This window comes from Lathyrus oleraceus, chromosome 3 (assembly GCF_024323335.1).
Source record: "Lathyrus oleraceus cultivar Zhongwan6 chromosome 3, CAAS_Psat_ZW6_1.0, whole genome shotgun sequence".
NCBI lineage: Eukaryota > Viridiplantae > Streptophyta > Magnoliopsida > Fabales > Fabaceae > Lathyrus > Lathyrus oleraceus.
Genome location: NC_066581.1, coordinates 41437339 through 41462425, shown reverse-complemented (window position 1 = coordinate 41462425; position 25087 = coordinate 41437339). Strand labels below are relative to the sequence as shown.

General features: G+C 42.2%; 1 protein-coding gene across 1 annotated transcript; it reads left to right on the top strand.

The window, feature by feature from the left end:
* The first annotated feature begins 10340 nt into the window (after positions 1-10340).
* Positions 10341-11522, top strand: LOC127129539 (uncharacterized). The gene has a single exon (XM_051058697.1). The coding sequence runs from the start codon at positions 10341-10343 to the stop codon at positions 11520-11522; it is 1182 nt and encodes a 393-aa protein (XP_050914654.1).
* The last annotated feature ends 13565 nt before the right edge of the window (positions 11523-25087 follow it).

Here is a 25087-nt window from a genome sequence, read left to right as displayed (position 1 = left end):
GGCTTCCATTCCGTAGACTAAAGAGAAAGGAGTTGCCCCTGTCGAAGTGCGTACTGAAGTGCGATAACCATGAAGAGCAAATGGTAACATCTCATGCCAGTCTTTGTACGTTACTGTCATTTTTTGTATGATCTTCTTGATATTCTTATTAGCAGCCTCCACGGCGCCGTTCATCTTTGGCCGATACGGAGAAGAGTTATGGTGTTTTATCTTGAACTACGTGCAGAGTTCAGTAATCATTTTGTTGTTCAAATTGGTGCCATTGTCAGTGATAACTCTTTCAGGGATGCCATATCGACAAATGAGATTACTCTTGATGAACCGTGCCACCACATTCTTGGTAACAGAAGCAAAGGAGGCTGCCTCTACCCACTTTGTAAAGTAATCAATAGCAACAAGGATGAAACGATGTCCATTAGAAGCCGTAGGTTTGATCTCTCCGATCATATCAATGCCCCACATTGCAAAGGGCCAAGGGGCTGTCAACACGTTTAAAGGAGCAGGAGGCACATGTACTTTATCCGCATAGATCTGGCACTTGTGACAAGTTCTGGAGTGATGGTGGCAATCAGCTTCCATTGTAGACCAATAATACCCTGATCTCAGAATCTTCTTGGCCATTGTATGTCCACTAGAGTGAGTCCCAAAAATACCGTCATGCATGTCTTCCATAATCTTTTCTGCTTCCTTTTTATCCACACAGCGAAGCAAAGTCGAGTCATGATTACGTTTGTATAATACTCCATTACTCAAAAGGAATTTAGCGGAAAACTTCCTCAGAAATTTTCTGTCATTGATGGACGCCCCTTCAGGATATTCCTGAGCTTCTAAATATCTTTTTACTTCGTGGAACCAAGGTTTCTCTTCTACTTCAGCAGCGTTAAGTTCATAACAATATGCTGGTTCATCTAGTCGTTCAATGGTGATCATGGGAGCTTCATTATCCCATCTGACTCTGAACATAGATGACATGGTGGCCAAGGCGTCTTCCAACTGATTCTCTTCTCGTGGAATATGTTCGAATGTAATCTCTTCAAAGTATGGGATTAATGTCAACACCCGCTCTCGATAAGGGATGAGATTCGGATGTTTAGTGTCCCATTCTCCTTTGATCTGACTGATTACTAATGCTGAGTCTCCGTACACACTCAAAAACTTGATTCTCAGGTCTATAGCAGCTCTGAGTCCCAAAATACATGCTTCATACTCGGCCATATTGTTGGTACAATCGAAACATAGTCTAGCAGTGAAAGGCGTATGGCAACCCTTGGGAGAAATAATTACAACACCAACACCATTACCCAACGTATTAGAAGATCCATCGAAAACCATAGTCCATCGGGATCCTAGTTCGGGTCCTTCATCTGATCCAGGTTTTTCGTAATTAGTAACAAGCATGACATCCTCATCTGGGAACTCAAAATTCATAGTTTGGTAATCATCCACTGCTTGATGAGCCAAATGATTAGCTAGCACGCTTCCTTTGATTGCTTTCTGGGTAGTATACTAGATATCATACTCTGTTAAAATCATCTGCCATCTCGCTATTCTTCCGGAGAGGGCAGGTTTCTCAAATATGTATTTGATGGGATCCATCTTAGAAATCAACAAAGTGGTATGATTCAACATATACTGTCTTAGTCGGCGAGCAGCCCAAGCCAAAGCACAGCAAGTTCTCTCGAGCAGTGAGTATCTTGTTTCACAGTCGGTAAACTTTTTGCTAAGGTAGTATATGGCATGCTCTTTTCGACCAGACTCGTCATGTTGCCCCAACACACACCCCATTGAATTTTCTAACACGGTCAAGTACATGATTAGAGGTCTTCCTTCAACTGGTGGCATCAGGATCGGAGGTTCCTGGAGGTACTTCTTGATTTTGTCAAAAGCTTCTTGACATTCATCATTCCATATCATTTCTTGATTCTTCCTCAGTAGTTTGAAGATGGGTTTGCAGGTAGCAGTTAAATGGGAGATAAACCGGGCGATGTAATTCAAACGTCCCAAGAAACCTCTGACTTCCTTATTTGTACGGGGCACTGGCATTTCTTGGATAGCTCTCACCTTGGCCGGGTCAACCTCAATTCCTTTACCACTGACAATAAATCCCAAGAGTTTACCGGATCTTACTCCAAAGGTGCATTTGTTCGGGTTCAACCTCAGCTTATATTTCTTCAACCTCTCAAACAATTTGTACAAATGATCGAGATGTTCTTCTTCAGTATGAGATCTGGCTATCATGTCATCCACATATACCTCTATTTCGTGATGGATCATGTCATGGAACAACACTACCATAGCACGCTGGTACGTTGCCCCAGCGTTCTTTAAACCGAATGGCATTACTTTGTAACAGAAAGTGCCCCATTACGTCACAAACGTAGTTTTCTCCATGTCTTCAGGTGCCATCTTAATCTGGTTATAACCCGAGAATCCATCCATGAAGGAGAATACTTTGTGTTGAGCGGTATTATCTACCAGAACATCAATGTGCGGGAGTGGAAAGTCATCTTTGGGACTCGCTTTATTCAAATCTCTGTAATCGACGCACATTCGCACCTTACCATCCTTCTTCGGTACCGGTACCACATTAGCAACCCATTGAGGATAAGAAGTAACAGCCAGAAAACCTGCATCAAATTGTTTCATAACCTCGGCTTTGATTTTCTCAGACATTTCAGGACGCATGCGGCGAACCTTTTGCTTAACAGGACGACAATCTTCCTTCGTTGGCAAACGATGCACTACTATATCAGTATCCAATCCCGGCATGTCTTCATAAGACCAAGCAAAAATCTCTACATAGTCATGTAACATCTGAATCAATCTTTCTTTAGTATTGTTTTCCAAGCCTGCTCCTATTTTGACTTCTTTCTTGTCCACTTCAGTACCCAGGTTTACAATTTCGATTGACTCTTCATGCGGCCGTATAGTCTTCTCTTCTTGCAGTACCAGTCTGGCAAGTTCTCCAGGTACTTCACAATCTTCCTCACTTCCGTCCTCGGCTTGGTAGATTGGATTTTCAAAGTCATAATGAACAGTAGTAGAACTATTATCAACAGGATCCAGAGTGGGTATGGATTCCTGACTAAAGGAAATCGGGATAGTGTCTTCAGCCTTCCAATTATTGAGTCCGTCACCAATTGTTGGAAAAATCCAGTTATCCAGGTCGCAATCGCTATCAGCATCTTCTACAGCATTAACCTGATCTTTGACCATCCTTTCAGAGTTAAATCCCAGACCAAACTTGTCAGACTTGTACGGTACGTTGATCAGTTGACCCCAACTAGTACGACCACCATTTTCAACCACGGCTTGAGCATCTTTTAGAGAAATCATGGCAGGAGGAGCACGAATAACCTTGGGCACCAGGGGAGTTGGCTTAAGGACAGGGCTGGTCGGAGGGACTACTTCAAATGACTGAGAAGGAGTCTCAAAGAATTCACCATCCATCTCAACGTATCTGAAGGCCTGCACACTACTGACAATATATTCTTCTTCTCCACACACAGTGACAACCTTACCCTCTATTGGATACCTCAGCTTTTGATGGAGAGATGAAGCCACAACACTTGCCCCATGAATCCAAGGGCGTCCCAGCAAGCAGGAATAGGCAGGACGAATGTTCATTACGTGAAAGATAGTGTTGAAGACTTGAGGTCCTATCTTGATAGGGAGAACCACTTCACCATGGACAACACTCTTCGCACCATCGTAAGCACGCACCACAATGTCACTAGGCTTCAGTTCAATGCTTTTACAGTCAAGTTTATCGAGCACAGCTTTCGGTAGTACATTCAAAGAAGAGCCATTATCGATCAACACATGAGACAAGGTGATCCCTTTACACTCAATGGAGATATACAGAGCTTTATTGTGATTCTTTCCTGCTGGTGTAAGGTCAGCATCAGAAAAGCCTAGGCCATTGTCAACAGCCAAGTGAGCAACATAATTTTCGAACTGATCGACAGATGTCTCCTGAGGTACATGAGCAGTCTTCAAGAATTTTATCAATGCATTGGCATGAGATTCAGAAGATAATAACAAGGATAACATCGAGATCTTAGACGGAGTATGCCCCAGCTGTTCCACCACATCAAAATCACTTTTGCGGATGATTTTCAGCATTTCTTCCATTTCTTGTTTGGCAACATCTTCAGTAGTAACTTCGACGGGTGTCCCTGACTGAGAAGGGTTAACTGGTTCCTTTCCTCGGGTTTCAGGGGCGGGAGGCGAGATTTCTGGAGAGAAGATCCTTCCACTTCGAGTAACTTTACTAGTCCCAACAATGTCATTAGGATTAGCAGAATTACCAACTTGCTTCACGCCATGGATGTAAATATCACCTCCATAATTCCATGGAATGGCTTTGCTTGAGGAATACGGTACTGGGCCAGGTGCAGTAATGATTAGGGGAGCTACCTTGGGCTCAGCAGTGATCTTCACAGGCATTCTGGTAGCGGTAATCTTCACTGGAACTTTGGACCTAACAATCACAGATATCTCTTCGATAGGGTTTTCCACCTTAGGAACCTTTTCGAAGAGAATTGTGCGATCATCCATCAGCCGTTGAATACCATTCCTCAACTTCAAGCACTCGTTGGGTCGGAGTACACAAACATCGCAACTTTCAGCACAACCTGGAAATAAACCAGCTTGCAATAAATTCTTCTTGATGATCAGGAGAGGAGATGTTAAGTCCGCCACATTAGCAATGTGAGAATTGTCATCCACAGAATTAACAGTCTTGTCATGGTTAGGCATAGGAGCAGTGATGACATTAGGAGTCTCCGGAGGATCAAATTCAATTTCCCCCGCGTCGATCATATCCTGAATTTTATTCTTCAACAACCAGCAATCGTTTGTATCATGCCCGGGGCTATCGGAGTGATATGCACACCTGGCATTAGGATTATAACACGGAGAAGCAGTGTTGACATTTGCAGGAGGGCCTCTGAGGGTAATTAGATTTGCCTTTAGCATACCCTGCAGTGCTTGTGCTAAAGTCATATTGATCTTGGTAAACTGCCTTCTTGGCCTGTCTTGTCTGTGCTGGAAGTGTTGAGCTGGCGGGGCTACAATTGTAACTGCTCCGATGGTATGGTCACGATTTTTCTTGTTATGACCCCTTCCACCATACACAGCATTTGACTCATTCTTTCCCAAATGGGTCTTTCTGGTGCTTGCGGGGGTAGCTGCCTGTATCTTTCCACTTCGAATACCACTTTCAACACGTTCACCCGTCAATATGAGGTCAGTGAAACCTGATGAAGAACTTCCCAGTAGATGGCTGTAGAATGGACCAGTCAGTGTACCCATGAACATGTCCACCAATTCTCGATCAGTCATAGGGGGTTTGACTCTGCCAGCCAAATCTCTCCATTTTTGAGCATATTCTTTGAAGCTTTCTTTAGAGCCCATAGTCATATTCTGCAACTGTAGCCGAGTAGGCGCCAATTCAGAATTGTATTGGTAGTGCTTGTAGAAAGCTGTCGCTAAATCAGTCCAGGTGCGGATGTTAGAGCTTTCGAGCTGATAATACCATTCCAATTGTGTGCCAGATAGACTCTCTTGGAAGAAATGGATCCATAGCTTCTTATCAATGGTATACGGCTGAATCTTTCTCACATAAGCTCTCAGATGCATCTGAGGACAAGACGCACCATCGTACTTAGTGAAAGTGGGGATTTTGAATTTGCGAGGAATGACCACATCAGAGACCAGTCCCAAGCTTTCGAAATCCAGACCGGGCGCCTTCTGACCCTCCATAGCTAGCATGCGTTCTTCCAACAACTTATACTTATCCTCTTTTGGAGAGTACTGTTCATCTTCATAATCTTCATCGTCGTCCTCCTGGTTGAGAGGATCAACATTCTCCTCTTCTGAATCATTCTCCGTCTCCTCCTCTTGATCCTTCGGAAGTCTAATCTTGATTCCCGCAGCCTGTCCTTTACGCCTTCTTCCCGGGTTAATGTAACTCACAGGTTTCTGGTCTTTCTTCTTCTCGAGCAAGAGAGCCTTCAGTTCCTCCTGCCCCTTGGATAAGCTCAGCATCATCTCTTGGAATTGAGCATTCTGAGCCTGGAGATCTTTGACAGTTTGTTCGAGAGCCATTTTTCTGTTTGCAAAAGGAAGATCGTGAGAACGTAGATCCTTTAGAATACCTGTTATGCAATGTTATGTCATGCTATGCAATGTATGAAATGTTTTCAAGGACTTTCGGAATTTAACTTAGCGTAAACCACCAAAAAGAGGGAAACTTTTATTAATAATTTTTTTTTAATCAATGTTCATTACAAAAGGAAATAATAAAAATACAATGAAAGCTCAAATCTCCCAGGGACGGCTTCTTTTCGGACGAAGATATGTATTGAGTCTTCGTTCCTCATTAAGCTGGCTGGTGAGCTCTAATACTTTCTTCCTTTCTGCAACGAACTGAGTCTCAAAAGTATCTCTTTCCTCTCTCAACTGGATCCAGGATCTCTTTAATTCTTCAACCTCGGTAGGCATATCTGGATAAGGAATGATCTGAGGAGTACCTCCTTCAACCTCTGGTTCAACCATCAGCGGTCCGACTGCAAGGTATGGCATGACAAGTTCACGAGCTCTGGCGCGTACCCATCTGAGGTAAGGTTCCATAGGAATAGAGTTTTTCTGTCCTAAAGTGCTTCTTTTCACCATGCCCCAGGCTCGTACAAATCTCTGACGGAGACCTTGGGAATCGGTGTCATAGTCAAACACAGTGCCTTGAAGGATTACTTCATGTGGACCCTCTCTTCGAGCATAACCAAACTGACGTAGGGCTAAAGCTGGGTTGTAAGTAATACCTCCTCTTATCCCCAGGAGTGGTACGTTAGAGAATTCTCCACAATGGTCAATGATGATACCATTTTCTTTGAGATGAGGACACCAACGGATGTCTGAATGGGAGAGCGACATTATCCTTTGAGACCATTTCAGATTTTGCTCATTCTTCAAGACTGATTGAGGAAGGTGCGAAATAAACCACCTAGACAATAAAGGTATGCAGCACATGAGAGTCCCTTGCCTTTTCATAGTACGGGTGTGAAGGGAATGCAAAATGTCTCCAAGCAAGGTAGGCACAGGGTTATGAGTGAGGAATATCTTAATAGCATTCATATCTACGAATTGGCCTGGATTAGGAAATAACACCAAACCATAGATCAGTAATGCTAGAACGTCTTCGAAAGCATGGACATTCATAACCTTTAAGAATTCTCGGGCCTTATTTATCAGAAACTTGGCAAGTAAACCCTTAACTCCACTTCTCGTTACCCAATTGGTTTCAATGTCTGACTTTGTCATATGCAAAGCTGCGGCAACTTCTTCAGACTTCGGAATCTTTTCTAAACCACTGAAAGGTGTTTGATCAAGAATATGTATCCCAAGAAGCCTGGAAAATTCTTCTAATCTGGGTACCAACTGATAATCTGGGAATGTGAAGCAATGATGTTTAGGATCGAAGAACTGGAATAGGACTCTTATCATATCTTCTTTGAAACCAATGGTAACCAAATCGAGGAGGGAGCCATGTCTCTTGATGAACTGAGTGTGATCGGGAAGTTCTGACACTAAATCCTTGAGTTGAGGAGAGATGGCTACAAAATTGATCCGGATGGTCTTCCTGGAAGCCATAACCTGTTTAACAGAGCAAAGCTAAATCCCTAAGTCCTTGAAATGGTTAGTACAATGTCATGATGTTATGATGTTATGATGTTATGATGTTAAATAAGTAACAAGCACAAACAAGTCACACAACAATCATTCTTAGGTTTTAAGGCTTGCATGAGTTCCATAGGTAAATACCCTCCCCACTGAAGTTTGGTTGGTTCAACCTGTCCTAGAATAGTAACCGGGTTCTAGAAGGATCTCAAATCATCGACCTTTCCTTAGGTCAACTTCAGTGCAACACCAAGTGGTTGACCAAAGCTTCCCTAAAGTCCAATCTCAAAGAGTGTAGTATCGAGTATCAACCAACCCCAGTCGGAACCGAAGCCAGTTATCTCACTACTTTCTAATGGCTAGGATGAGTCAATTAGGGTGCTAAAGTCTGGTTAATGCTTTGATGACACCACGCGGAAGCCAAATTTTTCCTCAAGTAAACATGAGGAACATCAGGACATCCAAAGTGTCACATTAACCGTAGCCATCATTTTGACCATTCCAGTATACGCCGGGTAGTCGCGATGATCCATTGCTACTTACCTAAGGTACACTAGATCCGGGTGTAGGATCTTTCACTCAAGCATAAAATACCCAAGCAATCCCTTAAAAGTAAATCAGACAATTTGAATAAGTGATCTTGTTTTTTAAGGTAACCTCTCTTTTTAAGGCTCCCCAGCAGAGTCGCCAGTTCTGTCATACGATGAACTGACTTTATGTGTTTTTGCTTTGGAAAGCAAATGTCGCGGTTAGCAAGAGTCGCCACCGACTTTTCTTTTATCCAATAAGGAAAGGTGGAAAAGAACAGGAAAGACCTTAATTAGATTTTGGGTTCGGGAGGTACATTATACAAAGGGAAGGTGTTAGCACCCTTTGTATCCATGGTTATCCATGGGCTCTTAATTGCTTGATCACTTATATTATTTTTCTTGTCTGAAAAAGTGTTCGTGAATTGTTTAGAAAACGTTTTGAAAAAGAGAATTTAACTTTGTAATGATTCTCGTATGAATGTATACAAAGTGGTTATCTCGTTTAGTTTTGAAAATGGTTTAGAAAAAATATAACTCAGTAATGATTCTAGTATGAATGTATACTAAGTGGTGATTTTCTAGTATTTTGTGAAGTGTGAAAAGTATTTTTAAATTGTGAGTAAGCAATTAAGAGTTATACCTACCCCAAGGTCTTGATGGGCATTTCCTATCCTTGTGAGGGTAAAAACGTCCTTATTATTGAGAAATAAGTAGTTTTATCCTTTGGATGTAAAAGGGTCATCGTAGGGTCATCGATTGGTCATTGAAAGCAACGGTTGTAAGGATACCTTAGCATTCGAAGGGACTATCATCATTTAACCGTAGGCTACACCGAAGGGTCATCGAGGGACAAAATCATATATTCGAAGGCAACATCCGAGGGGCTATGATTTATTTTAGAGGGACATGATGATTTAATCGAAGGGTCTTGGCTAAGGGTATCCCCACATTCGCAGGACATGATCGTAATACCGTAAGGCAACAAAGAGAGGTCCAAGATCACATATTCAAAGGCCATATTTTACAATCAATTAGGTAATTAGGATGAATCTCCACAATGAAATCAATACATTAAAATCAGCTAGGTAATTTAGGGTGGGTCTCCACATTAAAATTAATACATTGAAATCAGTTAAGTGATCTAGGGTGAATCTCCACAAGGGTATCCCACAAATAAAGTGGAATACCTACCAAGCTATCTTTTCCGGGGATATGTGAACCTTTACAAAACTCAGCAAACATGTCAGAATACCAAGTCAGGGTGAAATTGAGAATTACACCACAAAAGAAATCACAACAGTAATAGGATCAGATAAACAATGCATGGCTATGATAAAACATGTCAGATGGGCAAAAAAATCAGAACAGAAAAGTCAGCTACTGTCACGTTCGCTCCTGCTTCGCCTAGCGAAGGCTTAGCGAATACTGGCTGCATGCTCGCTTAGCGATGTGCTAGCGAGCGGCTGCGGATTCCGGTTTTGATAACAGTACAATTTCAGCCAATTTTATGCCTTATGGCTTTCACTACAGCAATTACATGGTTAATCATTTAATGTATTCAGATACATACTAAAATTCACATGCCAAACTTTAGATATTTTCATAAATTTAATCATAATGCCATATGCAAATTAAGAACATAAGGCGGTAATAGCGATGCAAACCTGTTTGCAAATTGAATTGCGACCTTGGATTGGCAAATCGGATTGAATTGGGCAGAGGTAACCTTGATGCCGCTGAGTTCCTTCAGGGTTTGCCTCCAGGGTTTGTCGTTTGTGAGCGTTAGGGTTTGCTTGCTAGGGTTCTCCTTTCTCCCTTTTCGTCCTCTCTTTCTGAATGAAGTCCTTGGTATTTATAATAGTTTTTGTGACCTAATGGGCTCAGAATGAAGCCCGGAATTTTCTGGTATTCGCAAGCTTCGCTAGGCGAAGGATTTGTAGCGAAGGGTTCGCTAGGCGAAGGATTTGCTCGCCTAGCGAGCAAGCCAGCTTGGGCCATTTTCTGGATTTGGCCATCTGTGTGCTGGGCCTTTGTTCTTTTGAGATTAATGCCTTGAAAAATAAGTTGGGGTGCCTAAAAAAATGCCTTGTAATGTTAACGGGCAAAATTTGGGGTATGACAGATACTATTATGGCTTTACTTATTTTTGGATTGGTGTTATTTCCTAATATGGAGAAGTTAGTTGATGCAGCAGCTATCAGCGTGTTTTGGGCTGTCAAGGTTAAGAATGAAGATACAGTACCCGCACTCCTAGCAGATGTTTATCACACCTTGCACTTACGCTTTGAGAAGAAGGGAGGACTGATGTTATGTTGCATACCACTCCTTTACCAATGGTTTGTCTCTCATGTGTTCAAAGAGGTTGATACAATTGAAAGTATGGATGGATATGAGTGGTCTCAAAAGCTAGTAGGACTCACTGAAAATACCATTATTTGGTATCCTCATGGTTTGAATGTGGGAGATACGATTACTAGTTGTGGAGAATTTCCGAATATACCATTGATAGGGTCAAAAGGGTGCATTAACTACAACCCTATTTTAGCAGTGAGGCAGTTGGGTTATCCTATCACATACAAGCCGGATGATCAGTTGTTAGAAGGTTTTGTGTTCCATGATATGGAGGATCTCATTATGCTGAGAAGGGTTATCTGTGCCTGGGAAAAAGTTCGCTTCAGAGGACAAGACAAAGGAAAGGGTGTCATAGGGGATAGAGAACCCTATCATCAATGGGTCACCAGAAGAAGTCAAGAGATTAAGCTGCCATTCATCCTTGATCCTCCAACTCAACCTCCACCACCAGAACCCATCCCTGTCTCTATGGAAGAAGTGGAAGCGTTGAGAGCTACTACAGCAAGACTTGGACGAGAAAATGAAGAGCTACAGACCAGCTTCCAGCAAGTTTTAAATGAAAGAAATGAAATAAAGTGGGAACTAGAGAGGAAGAAGGCTCAGCTAGAAGCGACTGAGGAAAAAGTCGACAAGGAAGAACGCAAGAGAAAGAAAGTGAAAGTAGGCATGGAACAAGCTGACCACTGCCTAGAAACCATTAAAGAGCAGTTGAGACAGGTTGAGAAAGAGTGCCAAAAGAATAAGCGATGGTGGCTACGAGCTACAGAAGAGAAAAAAGAAGTTAGAGAAATATTGGAGGCTAAGATACACAATCTCACTATCTCCCTCCACAATACTGAGAACCAAGTCGAGCACGAGCGCCGACTTAAGGAAAGAGCCCTTGAAGCTTCTCGAGTCACACCTACGACATGGGCTGAGAAATGTCAAGAAGCAAAAGATGCTAGAGAAGTCGCTCAATAATGGAAAGATAGATTCGAGGCATTCCATCAAGACAGTGTGATATGGCTAAGGGAAAGAGAGCAAGTCATTGAGGATTACGATACCTTCAGGAGAGCTATCAAATTCTTGCAAGAGGACAAAGATGGGTACCGTACAAAGCTCAACAGTTTGGTAGAATTCTGCAACTGGACGACCCGAGAAATACCTTGGAGGTTGAGAGAGGCAGTGGAAGGATTGGACCAACATGGCACACATCCCGCTGTAGTCAATTTTGTTATGATGTGTGAGGGGATGGTGAAGAGGTTCAAGTTTGAATTAGAAGAACTCATAACTCGAAAGACCGCTGTGTGATTCTTTTCTTTTTCTTATATTCAGTTTGGTATTTGAGCTGTATCGATTTGGGCGGTTATGCCTTTGTACTCCACTTTAAACATTTGAATAGAGGAGGATGATCCTCATTTTTATTCCCTGACTTTATGTTTTCTTCAAATACTTAATATAACTACAAACGTGATGAAAATTCCCTGAAAATAAAATATGCATAACATTCGCATCCTCATTATGCATCACGCTTCGTGAAAACTCAAAAAAAACTTACCCAACCTTTTTACCCTTTATCCAGCCACACTGACTAACCGACACCGGTACTAGACGTGAGGCAAATACAAGATGACATTAGAACAAGTTGAGGCCAACCAGGTTACCATGAGGACATATATCAATACGATCCAGGAGAAGATGGATCAGTTGTTGGAGACAATGCTTGCGATCGCTCAACGAGAGAGGAGCGAGGAGGAAGAAGCTAGGGCAAAAAGGAATGATGGTACGCCAGGTCCGAATCCCCAAGACGAAAGTTACATCCCTACCAAGAAGAGATTGGTTCAGATACCAGTAGGAGGCAAGGGAGATGGAGACCGTGCAGAGCCTTCTGATACGTCTACTCATCATGGATCCGAGATTGGAGATGACCAGTATGATGCATTCTATATGCCCGATCAACCAAAGCCCAAGATACTTTCAGATCCTGCTGCAGATAGGCTCCGTACCAAGGAAAAGAAAATCAAAGCCATAGAAGGAAACAACATCTTCGGTGCTTCTGCCATGAACATGCGTTTGGTATCAAATTTAGTCATCCCGGCTAAATTTAAAACCCCTGATTTCGAGAAATACAAAGGACAAACTTGTCCAAGAAGTCACTTGGTGATGTACTTCAGGAAAATGGCTACTCATACCGAAAATGACAAACTACTTGTACACTGTTTCTAAGACAGTTTGAGTGGAGCATCTCTGAGATGGTATATGAGTTTAGAACAGGGCCGAATTCAAAGTTGGGAGGATTTGGCTGACGCATTTCTCCTTCAGTACAAATACAACTTAGATATGGCACTTGACCGAATGTTGTTGCAGGGGATGGCTATGAAGGAGAGTGAGTCATTCAAAGAATATGCCCAGCGGTGGAGAGAGTTGGCTGCTCAGGTAGAGCCACCATTGTCTGAGAAGGAAATGACCGGTATATTTGTGGACACCTTGAAGGACCCATTCTTTGATCGATTAATGAGCAGTGCCGCATCTGACTTCGCACATCTCATCACGATTGGAGACCGCATAGAGAAGGGGTTGAGGGATGGAAAAATTCCTGGAGCAGTGACAACATCTAGCGCACCAAAGAAATATTCCGGAGGCTTCCCAAAGAAAAGAGAAGGTGAAACAAACGCCATATCTAGGAACTACAAAGGGAAGCAACAAGCTTCATATGGTCAAGTCGCCGTCGTGGTACATATACCCTATCAACAGTCGATGCAGCAACAACAAATGTATCAACCACAACATCATCAACATCATCATCAGCAAAATACCACACCATCAAGACAGTTTAAGCCAAGACCTCCAAGAAGACAACTTGACCCTCTATCAGTACCTTATAGTCAGATATTCCCATATCTGCAGAAGGAGGGCCTTCTAACATTGAGGGAATTAAAACCATCTGTTTTTCCGTATCCACCTGGATACGACGCTAATGCCCATTGTGAATTTCACATGGGAGCACCCGGTCATACTTTGGAAAAATGTTTCGCATTTTAGAATCGAGTACAAGACTTGATCGAAGCCAAGGTCGTTTCTTTCACTCCAAGACGCCCGAACGTGAATACCAACCCTATGCCGACGCATAAGGATGCTTCCGTCAGTGCCATTGAGGAGAGTGATGAAGGCAGACTGATCCGTAAGGTTGAAGAGATTCAAACGCCTATCACCATGATAGGAGCACAATTGCTGAAGAGTGGTCTGATCCTGGAAGAGCTGGTTAAGGAAGAGAATAATGAAGAGTTGAGGAGTTTTATACAACAAATGCTGGATCGAGGGGAGTTGCAGATAACTTACCGTGTCAAGACCAAGCGTCAGGAAGAGATAGCCGTGGTAGATATCCCCTATGATGAGGTCAAAGTAGAAATACCTATAAGCCCGTTGGTGATAGAGTTCCCAACACCATTCGAATATAAAGATGAGAAGGGAGTCCCATGGATATACCAGCCCAGAGCTTTTAAGCAGGGGCAGGAAGATAAACCTTTAATGATTAATGAACCAAATGTCACTTCAATTGTGGGGCCAACAGGAATGACGCGCAGTGGCCAAGTGTTCGCACCAAGAACTGCTGATACTTCTGAGAGAGCTAAAGGGAAGGAGGCTGCTGTCCAGATCCCCATTCCTAATAAGGGGATGCAAGACATGCACCTGTCTCCTAAAGTTGGTGTCACTCGTGAAGAGGCTGAGGAGTTTTTGAAAATAATCAAGAAAAGCGATTACAAGGTGGTGGACCAGCTAAACCAAACACCTTCCAAAATTTCCATGTTATCTCTCTTACTTAACTCCGAAGCACACAGGAATTCGCTGTTGAAGGTATTGAGCGCCGCTCATACCACCAAGGACATAACAATATAACAGTTTGACGACGTGATAGCTTGTGTGACTACTGGAAATTTCTTGGTTTTTAATGATGATGAACTACCGATTGAAGGAAATAACCATAACAAGGCTCTCCACATCTCCTTGAAGTGCATGGATACTATACTGTCAAGGATGTTGGTAGACACAGGTTCCTCTTTGAACGTCATGCCAAAAACGACCTTGATAAAACTGCCAGTAGAAGGGATAAGTATGAAGCCCAGCACCCTAATCGTAAAAGCATTTGATGGCTCAAGGCGAGCAGTGATAGGAGAGGTTGACTTACCAACTAAGATAGGTCCAACAAATTTTAATATTACATTCTAGGTCATGGATATACATCCTGGTTACAGTTGCTTACTCGGGAGACCCTGGATTCACTCTGCAGGTGCTGTCACCTCCACTCTGCATCAAAAACTAAAATTCATCACAAATGATAAGATGATTGTGGTTGGAGGAGAAGAAGATATCTTGGTCAGTCACTTAACATCTTTTCGGTATATCGAGGTGGATGGAGAAATCACTGAGACACCATTCCAATCCCTGGAAGTGGTAAACATGATGGCCATTCAACAGACCTTGAAAGTCCAGAAATCCGGACCATCCATGGCCTCATGGCAAGGAGCTAAAGCCGTTATGGAAAGTGAAGATGCACAAGACTGGGGCAAAGTGGTGGAATTGAAAGAGAAACGAGACAAGTTTGGCTTGGGGTATGACCCATCATCACACAAAGTTGGTAACCAGTCTGACAAAGAGAAGATTCCTTCTGTGGAGAAAACATTCACCAGCGCTGGCCACATATTTGGCAAGCAGATGGCAATGATCAGTGAAGAAAACCGCAAGGAGGGGGAGTCCAGCTGGATGCGTCAAGCCGCACCTAATGAAGAACTAACAAACTGGAAGGCTGTGGAAGTTCCCCAAACATTTCAAAAGTAATTTTATCATTTTTAGACAAAACCCTGTGCTCTGCCCAAGGCACAGTGGCATGTTGTAGGGCCTCCTTTATCTTTTTCAAGAGTTTTTATCATTAATGAAATGACATTTTGCATTCAAATTTTTGTTCCTTTTCTTTCGTTTTGATCTATTTACGAAAATGGCAATCAATTTTTTATGCACGCACTTTCTAAATAAATTGCATAAATCATAACATGCAGAAACACCACCGAGACTATTGATAACGACACTGCTATGGTCCAATATGAATTTGATTGTCCAATCTACCAAGCTGAAGACGAAGTGGGGGAAGATTGCGAACTCCCTGAAGAGTTGGCCAGATTACTCAGACAAGAAGAAAAGGTTATTCAACCACACCAGGAAGACGTTGAAGTTATCAATCTGGGGACAAAAGAAGATAAGAGAGAAGTAAGGGTAGGCGCAGCGCTTCAAGATACAGTAAAGACAAGAATGATAGAGCTCTTTCACGAATATGACGACGTGTTTGCTTGGTCATACCAAGACATTCCCGGATTAGACACTGACATCGTGACCCATAAGCTTCCCCTTAAAGAAGAGTGCCCTGCTGTCAAACAAAAGCTAAGAAGAACTCGACCAGATATGGCTCTAAAGATCAGAGAAGAGGTGAGAAAGCAGTTTGACGCTGGTTTCCTAGAAGTCGCTAAATACCCACAATGGGTTGCCAACATTGTACCGGTACCGAAGAAAGATGGAAAAGTCTGCATGTGCGTAGACTACCGAGACTTAAACAGAGCTAGTCCCAAAGACGATTTCCCATTACCTCACATTGATGTACTAGTGGATAATACATCTCAATTCTCCGTGTTTTCCTTCATGGATGGTTTCTCAGGATACAACCAAATTAAGATGGATCCCAAAGACATGGAGAAGACCACGTTCATTACTCCTTGGGGCACCTTTTGTTACAAAGTAATGCCGTTTGGTTTAAAAAATGCTGGTGCAACATATCAACGAGCCATGGTGACTCTCTTTCACGACATGATTCATGAAGAAATTGAGGTGTATGTCGATGACATGATTGCCAAATCCCAGACAGAAGAAGAGCACATCACCAACCTGGGGTTCGATCTGGAAAGCTTTTAGGCTTTATTGTAAGCCAAAAGGGAATTGAAGTAGATCCTGACAAGGTTCGAGCCATTCAGAACATGCCTGCACCAAAGACCAAGAAAGAGGTCCGTGGTTTCTTGGGGAGACTAAATTACATCGCCATGTTTATCTCTCACCTCACTGCAACATGCAAACCAATATTCAAGCTTTTGAGGAAGAATCAAGGCGTGGAGTGGAATGAGGACTGGCAGATAGCCTTTGATAAAATCAAGGAATACTTGCAAGAGCCACCGATTCTAATGCCCCCTGTCGAAGGAAGACCTCTCATCATGTATCTAACCGTGCTCGATGAATCCATGGGTTGTGTATTGGGACAACAAGATGAGACTGGTAGAAAAGAGCATGCCATCTATTATCTGAGCAAGAAATTTAATGATTGTGAGACCAAATATTCACTACTCGAGAAGACTTGTTGTGCACTCACATGGGTTGCTAAGCGTCTCAGGCAGTACATGCTAACTCACACAACTTGGCTGGTGTCGCATCCGCGAAAATCAACTGGCGGGACTCAAATAAAAACACAACACAGAGCCGCCACTGCGCGTTATTTATCCCAAGATAGGGAAAGGAAACGCTCAGAGAAACCTGGAAAGGAAATGGTCTCGCGACCAAAGAGAAAGGGTAAGGGAGTCGGTTACGCAAGGGGAAGGTATTAACACCCCTCACGTCCGTCGTACTCGACGGGATCCACGTTCTAAAATAAAGAATAGGTTGCTAAAACATCACACACACACATGGAACACAGGTGGGGTTAAGAGAAGGGAGCTCGATAGGACATCGCATCCTATGCCTACATATCTCATCTGGAACGAGAATCAGAGCTACTGTAGTTCGGCTTACGCACGCCAAACAACACAAAACACACAAACAGATGGCAAACATGGAGCCGGACAACCACTCGATGGAATTACGTCAGCATCCGAACCAAAACACGCATAAAACGGCAAACGTGGAGCCCGACTGCCAATCACTGGACTTACGTCGGCATCCGAACCAAAACACACAATCAGATGACAGGTAAACACACACAAAAAGAAAAAAAGTGCCCGGAGAGACCTCGCACGGTCTCCTGCCTACATACCTCGTCTGGAACGAGGATCAGGGCGATGTAGTTCCCCCTCAAGGGAAAGAAAATCTAGCCAGAAACCACGGGAAGACACACTACCAGGGAGCTGTACTCGAGCCTAGTGTTGTCATGCATCATTGCCCTACGTTGAGGTTTCTACCTACTTGCATAACTGCAAGCTAATCCTATCCAGGAAAGAAGCAAGCATACAAGCATACAATCAATTCAAGCATTTCAAACAAATATTCACATAGCACACACTATAACCAATCAAGTGAGGCTCACACAATGGGTTTGACTGCCGAAGCAAGTCATCTGTACATGGGTATTATTCGCTCTTAACCTTGCCATTACGAGGCTAAGGTGAAGCAGATGAAAGGTGAGTGAAGCTTAGACTTCACAGCTCTTATCCCTAACCAGGGAGAGCTTCAGGCAAAGGAGCGTGGGTCCAGAATGGAGGGACCCTTCTACGCTCAAAGACTCTGACTCGATTGTGCAACAGCACAAGATCTTGGGTTTGTGTCCCAATGCATCAACACACAGCCGTGTGAGCAGAGGGATGACTCACAGAATAGTGGGGGATAGATTGCATATCCCTTTGATCCACCAATTGCCTCATAGAGGTCTTTACCTGCTTGGCACAAATGTAAACAACCACAATCATCGCCTCTTAAGGAGGACTTCAGACAGTTGCCTGGCCAAGTAACAGGCCAGGTCTTCCAGACTACATGAAGAATAGAAGTCCTACCTCAAGTGGTTTAAAAACCAAGCAGCAGCAAGCAAGTTCTTAAAGAACTGTAAGCGACTAAATGTACCTGAAATCAATCAAGTATCATCAGTACTCAGACAAACAACAATAAACAGCAAATGTTAATCAGTCAGACTATACAGATTAATGCACATAAGTGCAAGCTATAAGCTCAAGCTCAAGCTTCATAACCTACAAAACAAAGTCAAATTAGTTCAAAACATCCAACAATCCCAATTTAATTGACTTGAATCATTCTCCTTAAGCATTGTGCATTTCATCCTGAAAAGTCAATCCCAATGTGCGAAACTAGACCACTAGGCCAAGCCTAGGGTCCAAAAGGGAGAAAAAATTCTAAACAGCAAACAATTCTCAACCAAAACCAAATTAATGCAAATAGAAAGCAAATGCAATTGATCCCATACTCATATCATTCACCATATTCATTTCATGACCAAAACAAGTCAAACTAGGTCAAATGCAACATCCAATGTCCAAACAGAATGAATTCCATCAAAAGCATACCAAAATAATTCCAAAAATCCTCAAATAATTCACACCTAAACAGGACATATTCAGGGTATAGCATGTCAATTTTCAGCTCAATTGGACAAAAGGAACTAGATCAATGAAAATCAAGAAATCCAGACACAATTATTCAAGCCAATTCAAGGTATCAACACATGCATTCACTTCAAAAATTCATAAATCAGTGAGAACATTTAAGAAATGAATGGGACCAAAACAGGGATGTCCTACAATGTGTCTATGATCAGCATACCAAATTTAACATTCATCCAAAACCATATGAGAATTTCACACAAGATTTACAAACATGTGTCATACAAGGTTGCACAATGAACCAACAGAGAAGAAAAATATCAATCAAATTGAAAATGCCATGGAAAAATCCAGAAATATTCACATAACATCTCAACATATCAATAATCATCCATGCAAAATTTCAATCCAATCCAACATCTCTAGGTCATGCAAATAAATCCAGAAAGTTGACCTAGCTAGGTGTGACACAAATTGTCACACCTAGGTTCAAAAAATCATATCTCAAACATCAGGTATCCAAAAATCACAAACTTTATATGTAAATCACCATCAACATGTCTAGAATGAGCACAAAAAATCTCAAGAATTTCTTTTAATGTATGAGCATTTCACAATGAAAATGGCAAAACATGTAAAAAATACACACAAGTCAAAGTTCTATAGTCCAAGTCAACAATTCACCATGCACAACTTGTAAAATCATGCTCATAAAAAACTAGGGAAAAATTGGGAACTAACGAAAAAAACCTCATAATTTTCTGATTAGCCAATATTTTTTATGCATTTTTTAAAGATTAAAATGAATTATGTAATAATTATTTAAGTGTTTTATTAAATTAAATGGAAGCAGTGGCAGAATTGTAATTACAAGGTCCAAGGCGCGGTAAACACCGGATTTAAAAAGCCAAGCGCAGAAACGGATCAAACTCAAATTATTTCCAGATTTTCATCACCTTCATCACATATTTTCCAGAATTTCATGAATATCAAGAACATCAAAACTCAACGAAAATTTACAAACTCATATCCGTTGGAAAGGTCTCGATGCGTAGATCTCAAATATGTACATGAATCATCCTAATTCCTAATGTACACTCTGGATCGAACGAAATAGGTTTTGCATTCAAGACTTCTAATCGCGATATCTCTCTCTACAATCATCCATTTCAAAAACCAAAGGTATCATGATCATCTACGTTGCACACACTACAAGAAGCATATAGCAATTCAAGAAATCATGATGTTCGAATTTTAAGTACCTTGAGATGGCAGTAGCGATTCGTGTGGTGTTTGCGCTTCTTGATCCAAAACAGATGGAGTATAAGCTTCAAGATGTTGATTGGAGTGCTTTGTTTGGCTCGAATTTGCTCCTAGTGCTAGAAAATCCAATTCACCATGGATGCATCAAGAGTGAACAGTCACGAATTGGTTGTTCTTTCAATCCAAATTACCAAAACAGTGCTAGAGGAAGGTGAATGAAGATCGAATCAAAAAGAATTTTGCCAAATGATCAAGAATTGAGAGAGTTTCGATCAAGTGAAGTTCTATGAAGTTCTTGAGATTTTAGAGAATTTGGAGAGAAAAGAGGTTGAGATCTTGTGAAATGTGATTGTGATCAAGAGTTTGTTACAATTAGATGTTTATACTTCCCACTAATCAAGCTTTTAATCACTAATTAACAAAATGAAATGTAATTAGCAAAGTGTCATTTTCAAAGGCAAGGGCAAAATGGTATTTTCCTATGGGCTCTGTGACAGCTCATGACAGCTCACACACTCTCAGAATGACATGTGTGAGCTGTTGCAACTTGTCCCATGGCCATTGGATGTGTATTTTGGAATTTCACTATGTCATGGCAAATTGTCTAATTTTCAAATGCAATTTACAAATGACTTGTTCAAATATGAGACCTTGACATGTTATGACCATTCCCACAATTTTCAAATTGCATTTGTGAGGTGTTGCAAAAATCCCCACTCAAAAATTCTCATTATTTCTCAAGTTGGACCATTTTGCCCCTGGATCTTTTAACTGTACACTTGAAATTTGACTTTTTGCATTGACCATTTTTTATGAATTCCAATTATGCACCATGAAAGTACATGTCAAATGGAGTTTGCACATAACAAGATCACCCAATTTGGACACTCCATGTGGAAGTTATGCCCCTCTGATTATGGGTCATTTTTGAAATTGAATGGACCATAACTTGCCAACCATACATGGGATTTTCAAGTTCTTGGACTTTTTGGAAAGGTTAGACCAAGATATACAACTTTCATGTTGAACAAATTTTCATTTGAAGCATTTTTGGACACGTAATTTTGTGGTCAAAACTTTCCATTTTTGGAAACTTCCATTACAAGTCACTTTCTATTTTTGGCAGTTTTTTGTCTGACTTGATTTTCTCCATTCTTGAGCCTTGAAATGTCAAATAACACTTGTTCCAACATGAATGAAGTATATCTAACTCTCTCCCACCTCCAAATCCATAAAATCAATCACAGTTGACCACAGTTGACTTTTTCAACTGATAGATGAATTTGGCAATGCATTGATCAATATGAGCTCCAAACTTCTAATGAAATGGCTCAAGGGTGAAACCCTAGCCTCAATAAGCTTAATAAAATCATGTGATGATCCTCATGTCCAATATAGACCCCATCTCCTGATCATGCCCTGATTGGCCCAATGCAACTGATTAGGGTTGACCAGTGGTCAAAACCCTAATCCCAAGGTAGTTGATCAAACACTTGATGATGACAAACCATGATGATGATGATGAATCATTGTAATCAAGATGAAGACCAATATCTTTTGAGAATCATGAAACCCTAATTTGAGCTTCCACGTCCTCAGATGATTAATGACCAGTCCAATAAAACCCTAGCTTGCACTTTGACTTCCTCATCTTCTGATCAAGACTTGTGAGGATGACCTGCACAATGTAACCACATGCTATGCAATATGCAATGCCTAATGACCTAACAATGTAATGCAATATGTTAAGCTAGTCCCAAGAGAGGAGGGCAAATTTTGAGGTGTTACAGCTGCCCTTATTCAATCCACTATGAACCTGTCGATATGAATAGCCTCGGCTTTCAGATGATCAGGATGAAGAGTGATTGAATACCAAGAACAGACGAACAATTTGCACTCTGATGGGATATAATTAACAACGCCTGTCAGAATCGGCGAAGAAGCAATCTCAAAAGAAAATCCGTCTGGTACGGAGAAAGTTGGCCGGAATACCGAAAAAGAAACATCGACCTAGATACCAAAATAAATGGTAACACAGGGATAACCATGGCGTGAACACCACATCCGCTGGGGATTATTATTTCTTTCTTTTTATGCTTTTCTTGAACCCCGAAGTTTTCTCTATTTTTTTCCATTTTCTTGAACCCCAAAATTTTCTCTTGCGCAAATGATCCTCGGATCACCGCATTTGAACCCCGTTCTCCTGTTTGCCAAAATAATGAACCCCATTCTCCAGTTTGAACCCCAGTCGCCTGACGATTACTCGCAATCGCCAATGTGAACCCCGTTCTCCAGAAAATGCCGCAACATCTCCTTTTCTCCATTTGAACCCCATCTCCAGAAAATGCCTCAACATCTTCTTTTCTCCATTTGAACCCCGATCTCCAATCTCTCGTGATAATTCCGCTGGCAACGTCGGAAATAACACCAAACACCACTCTGAGGGCGACATGTCAGAGGGTATACCTTCACAAAAGGAAGGTAGCATGTGTATCTCTTCCTCGGAAGACACCTATAACGACATCCATTGGCCTCAGCCAGAGTCTAAGGTGACACATGAACAGAAGATAATCCTAAGGACCTCATCCCGGATACAATCTTCAACTCCAATCTCCATATGAACCCCAGAAAATGCCTCAGCATATACTCTTCTCTGATTGAACCCCGATCTCCAGAAAATGTCGCAACACTTCTCTTTCTTCATTTGAACCCCGGAATCGCGCTGATCGCGTAACGTCTTCTGATATTATTTCCATCTCTGTCCGACGGAAACATTTCCTCCAATATCGCACTACTGGGGAACATTGCTGATCTGACGTCGTGATGCTGAACTCCTCGGAGTACCATCTTCACCATCTGACGAAACCAAACCTTCAAGCGGTAACCACGGCTTGAATCGCGTTAATCGCGTAACCTTTCCATCTCTGCCCGACGGAAAAACTCCTCCAGTATCGCACTACTGGGGAAATACCTTTGACCAAATCATGAGGCCAAACTCCTCAGAGTAACACCTCTACTTCTGGTAAAACCACCTCTCAAACGGTAACCACGGCTTGAGACTAGCTTGTGCTTGCAATATGATGCATGATTGATTTTTTTTTCTGCGTAATGCTCCATAATTATGGAAATGCTACGCGCTTTATTATTTTTCTATGCAACATGCTATGCTATTTTTTCATGATGAATGTATAAAAAGTATCCCCTTCAAGGGATTCTGCTGAGGAGCACGAGACACTCTGCTGAGGAACTCGTCAATACTCCAATCCTGCCCCGCTGGGGAATAACACTGCTGCTGGGAAAAGGTAACCCTTGCTGGGGAAGAACCTCCTTTGCACCCGATCCACTCGAGAAACTGCTGGGGATAAGAACCACCAACGCTCTGTGGGGATACAACAGTCTTTGACTTGCTGAGGATATCAATCCCGTCTCTGCTTTGGAGAAACCCTCACAGATACCTGACGACTCCACTGGGGAAATACTCACAGATACTCCGCTGGGGAAATAGCAACCTCCAAGCCTGTCGACTGGGGAAGCATCAATTCTAACACCTGCTGGGGATAACCATCCTGACCCTGCTAGGGAAACGAATACTACTCCGCTGGGGAAGACCCATCCAATCCATAGGTAGAACCAACCCAGCTGGGAATGCAGATATCAGTCTACTACGGAAACTCGTCCAATCCACTGGTAGGATGAACACTGCTGGAGATATATTTCATTGAAACCCGCTCCACTCGGGGAGTAGCAACCTTCAGACCTGGCTGCTGAGGAAACACCGCTTACCTGCCGAGGATAACCATCCTGACTCGGCTGGGGAAGTCACAGATCTGGAATCTGCTGGGGAGTTTGGTCCTCATCACTCTGCTTGGGGACCTAGCTGGAAAAATGAGAAAAGTCGGTACAGAACACCCGTCGACTCGTCGAACCACGGTATCCAACTCCCAATCTCGTATCAGCTTTCCACTTCTGAGAACTCCCAGACTCGTCTGGACCTTTTCTGCTCCATCATCTTGTATTCCAAATCGCTCCGCGCTCGACGAGAAACGTACTCTTGGGATTTATACATACTTTTCAATCTTCCGACTTTGAAGAGTCTTCTTGATTAATTTCAAAGGTCGTCGGACGTCTCGCGTCGTCTCTTCCTACCGTCCTCCTCTGGGGAATTTCTACAAACTTTCAAATCTTCCGACTTTGAAGAGTCTTCTTGATTATCATCAAGGATCGTCGTACGTCTCATCGTCACTTCGTCGTTTTTCATTCATTCGTCCCTGAACGAACTCTCTGGGGATTTGTTTCAAAGCTTCCACATCACAACCTGCAAGTGAGTGAAAAACATCTAACAACACCTGCAAAACAGACCGTTAGACAAAACCGTGCCCTAGGCGTGTCAAGATTTCAACACTTGGGCCACTCAACCTTCCGAATAAGATTTCAAGCTTTCAATCTTATAAACATGCATTGGAAGGGACCTGTATGTCTTAAAATGCAAGATTCTTTATCAAAATAATCTGGATGTTTTTGCAATCAAAGCGGTAATGAAAACAAAAACAAAATTATTTGACTGAATATGCATTTTATTGATTTGAAAAGTGTGGCTCAAATGAGCAATACAAAGGAAGCAATTCCTAAAAAGAGGTAATTGCGCACAAAAGGAAAAATCTATCCTAATGGCAATGTGAAACTCGTGATCTCATCGAGTTCCAACTCGGTTACACCCCATATGTCCTCAGACTCTCCGTGCTTTCTGCCTTCTGAACAAGACGATTCTGATTGATTCCTACCGGGTATTATCCATGATGCTTTAACCAAAGCGCAAACGATCATGCTAGACGCAGTTGTTCGTTTCAATCCCTCTTTTGCCTGGGCCGCCCTTTCGGGTTTTCAGTCCACCGGGATACCCTTTTTTGCCCAAGTCACCTTTCCAGG

What these genes read in the sequence shown, in the direction of transcription:
- LOC127129539 (XM_051058697.1), top strand. Translation starts at nt 10,341, where the DNA reads ATGGCTTTACTTATTTTTGGATTGGTGTTATTTCCTAATATGGAGAAG.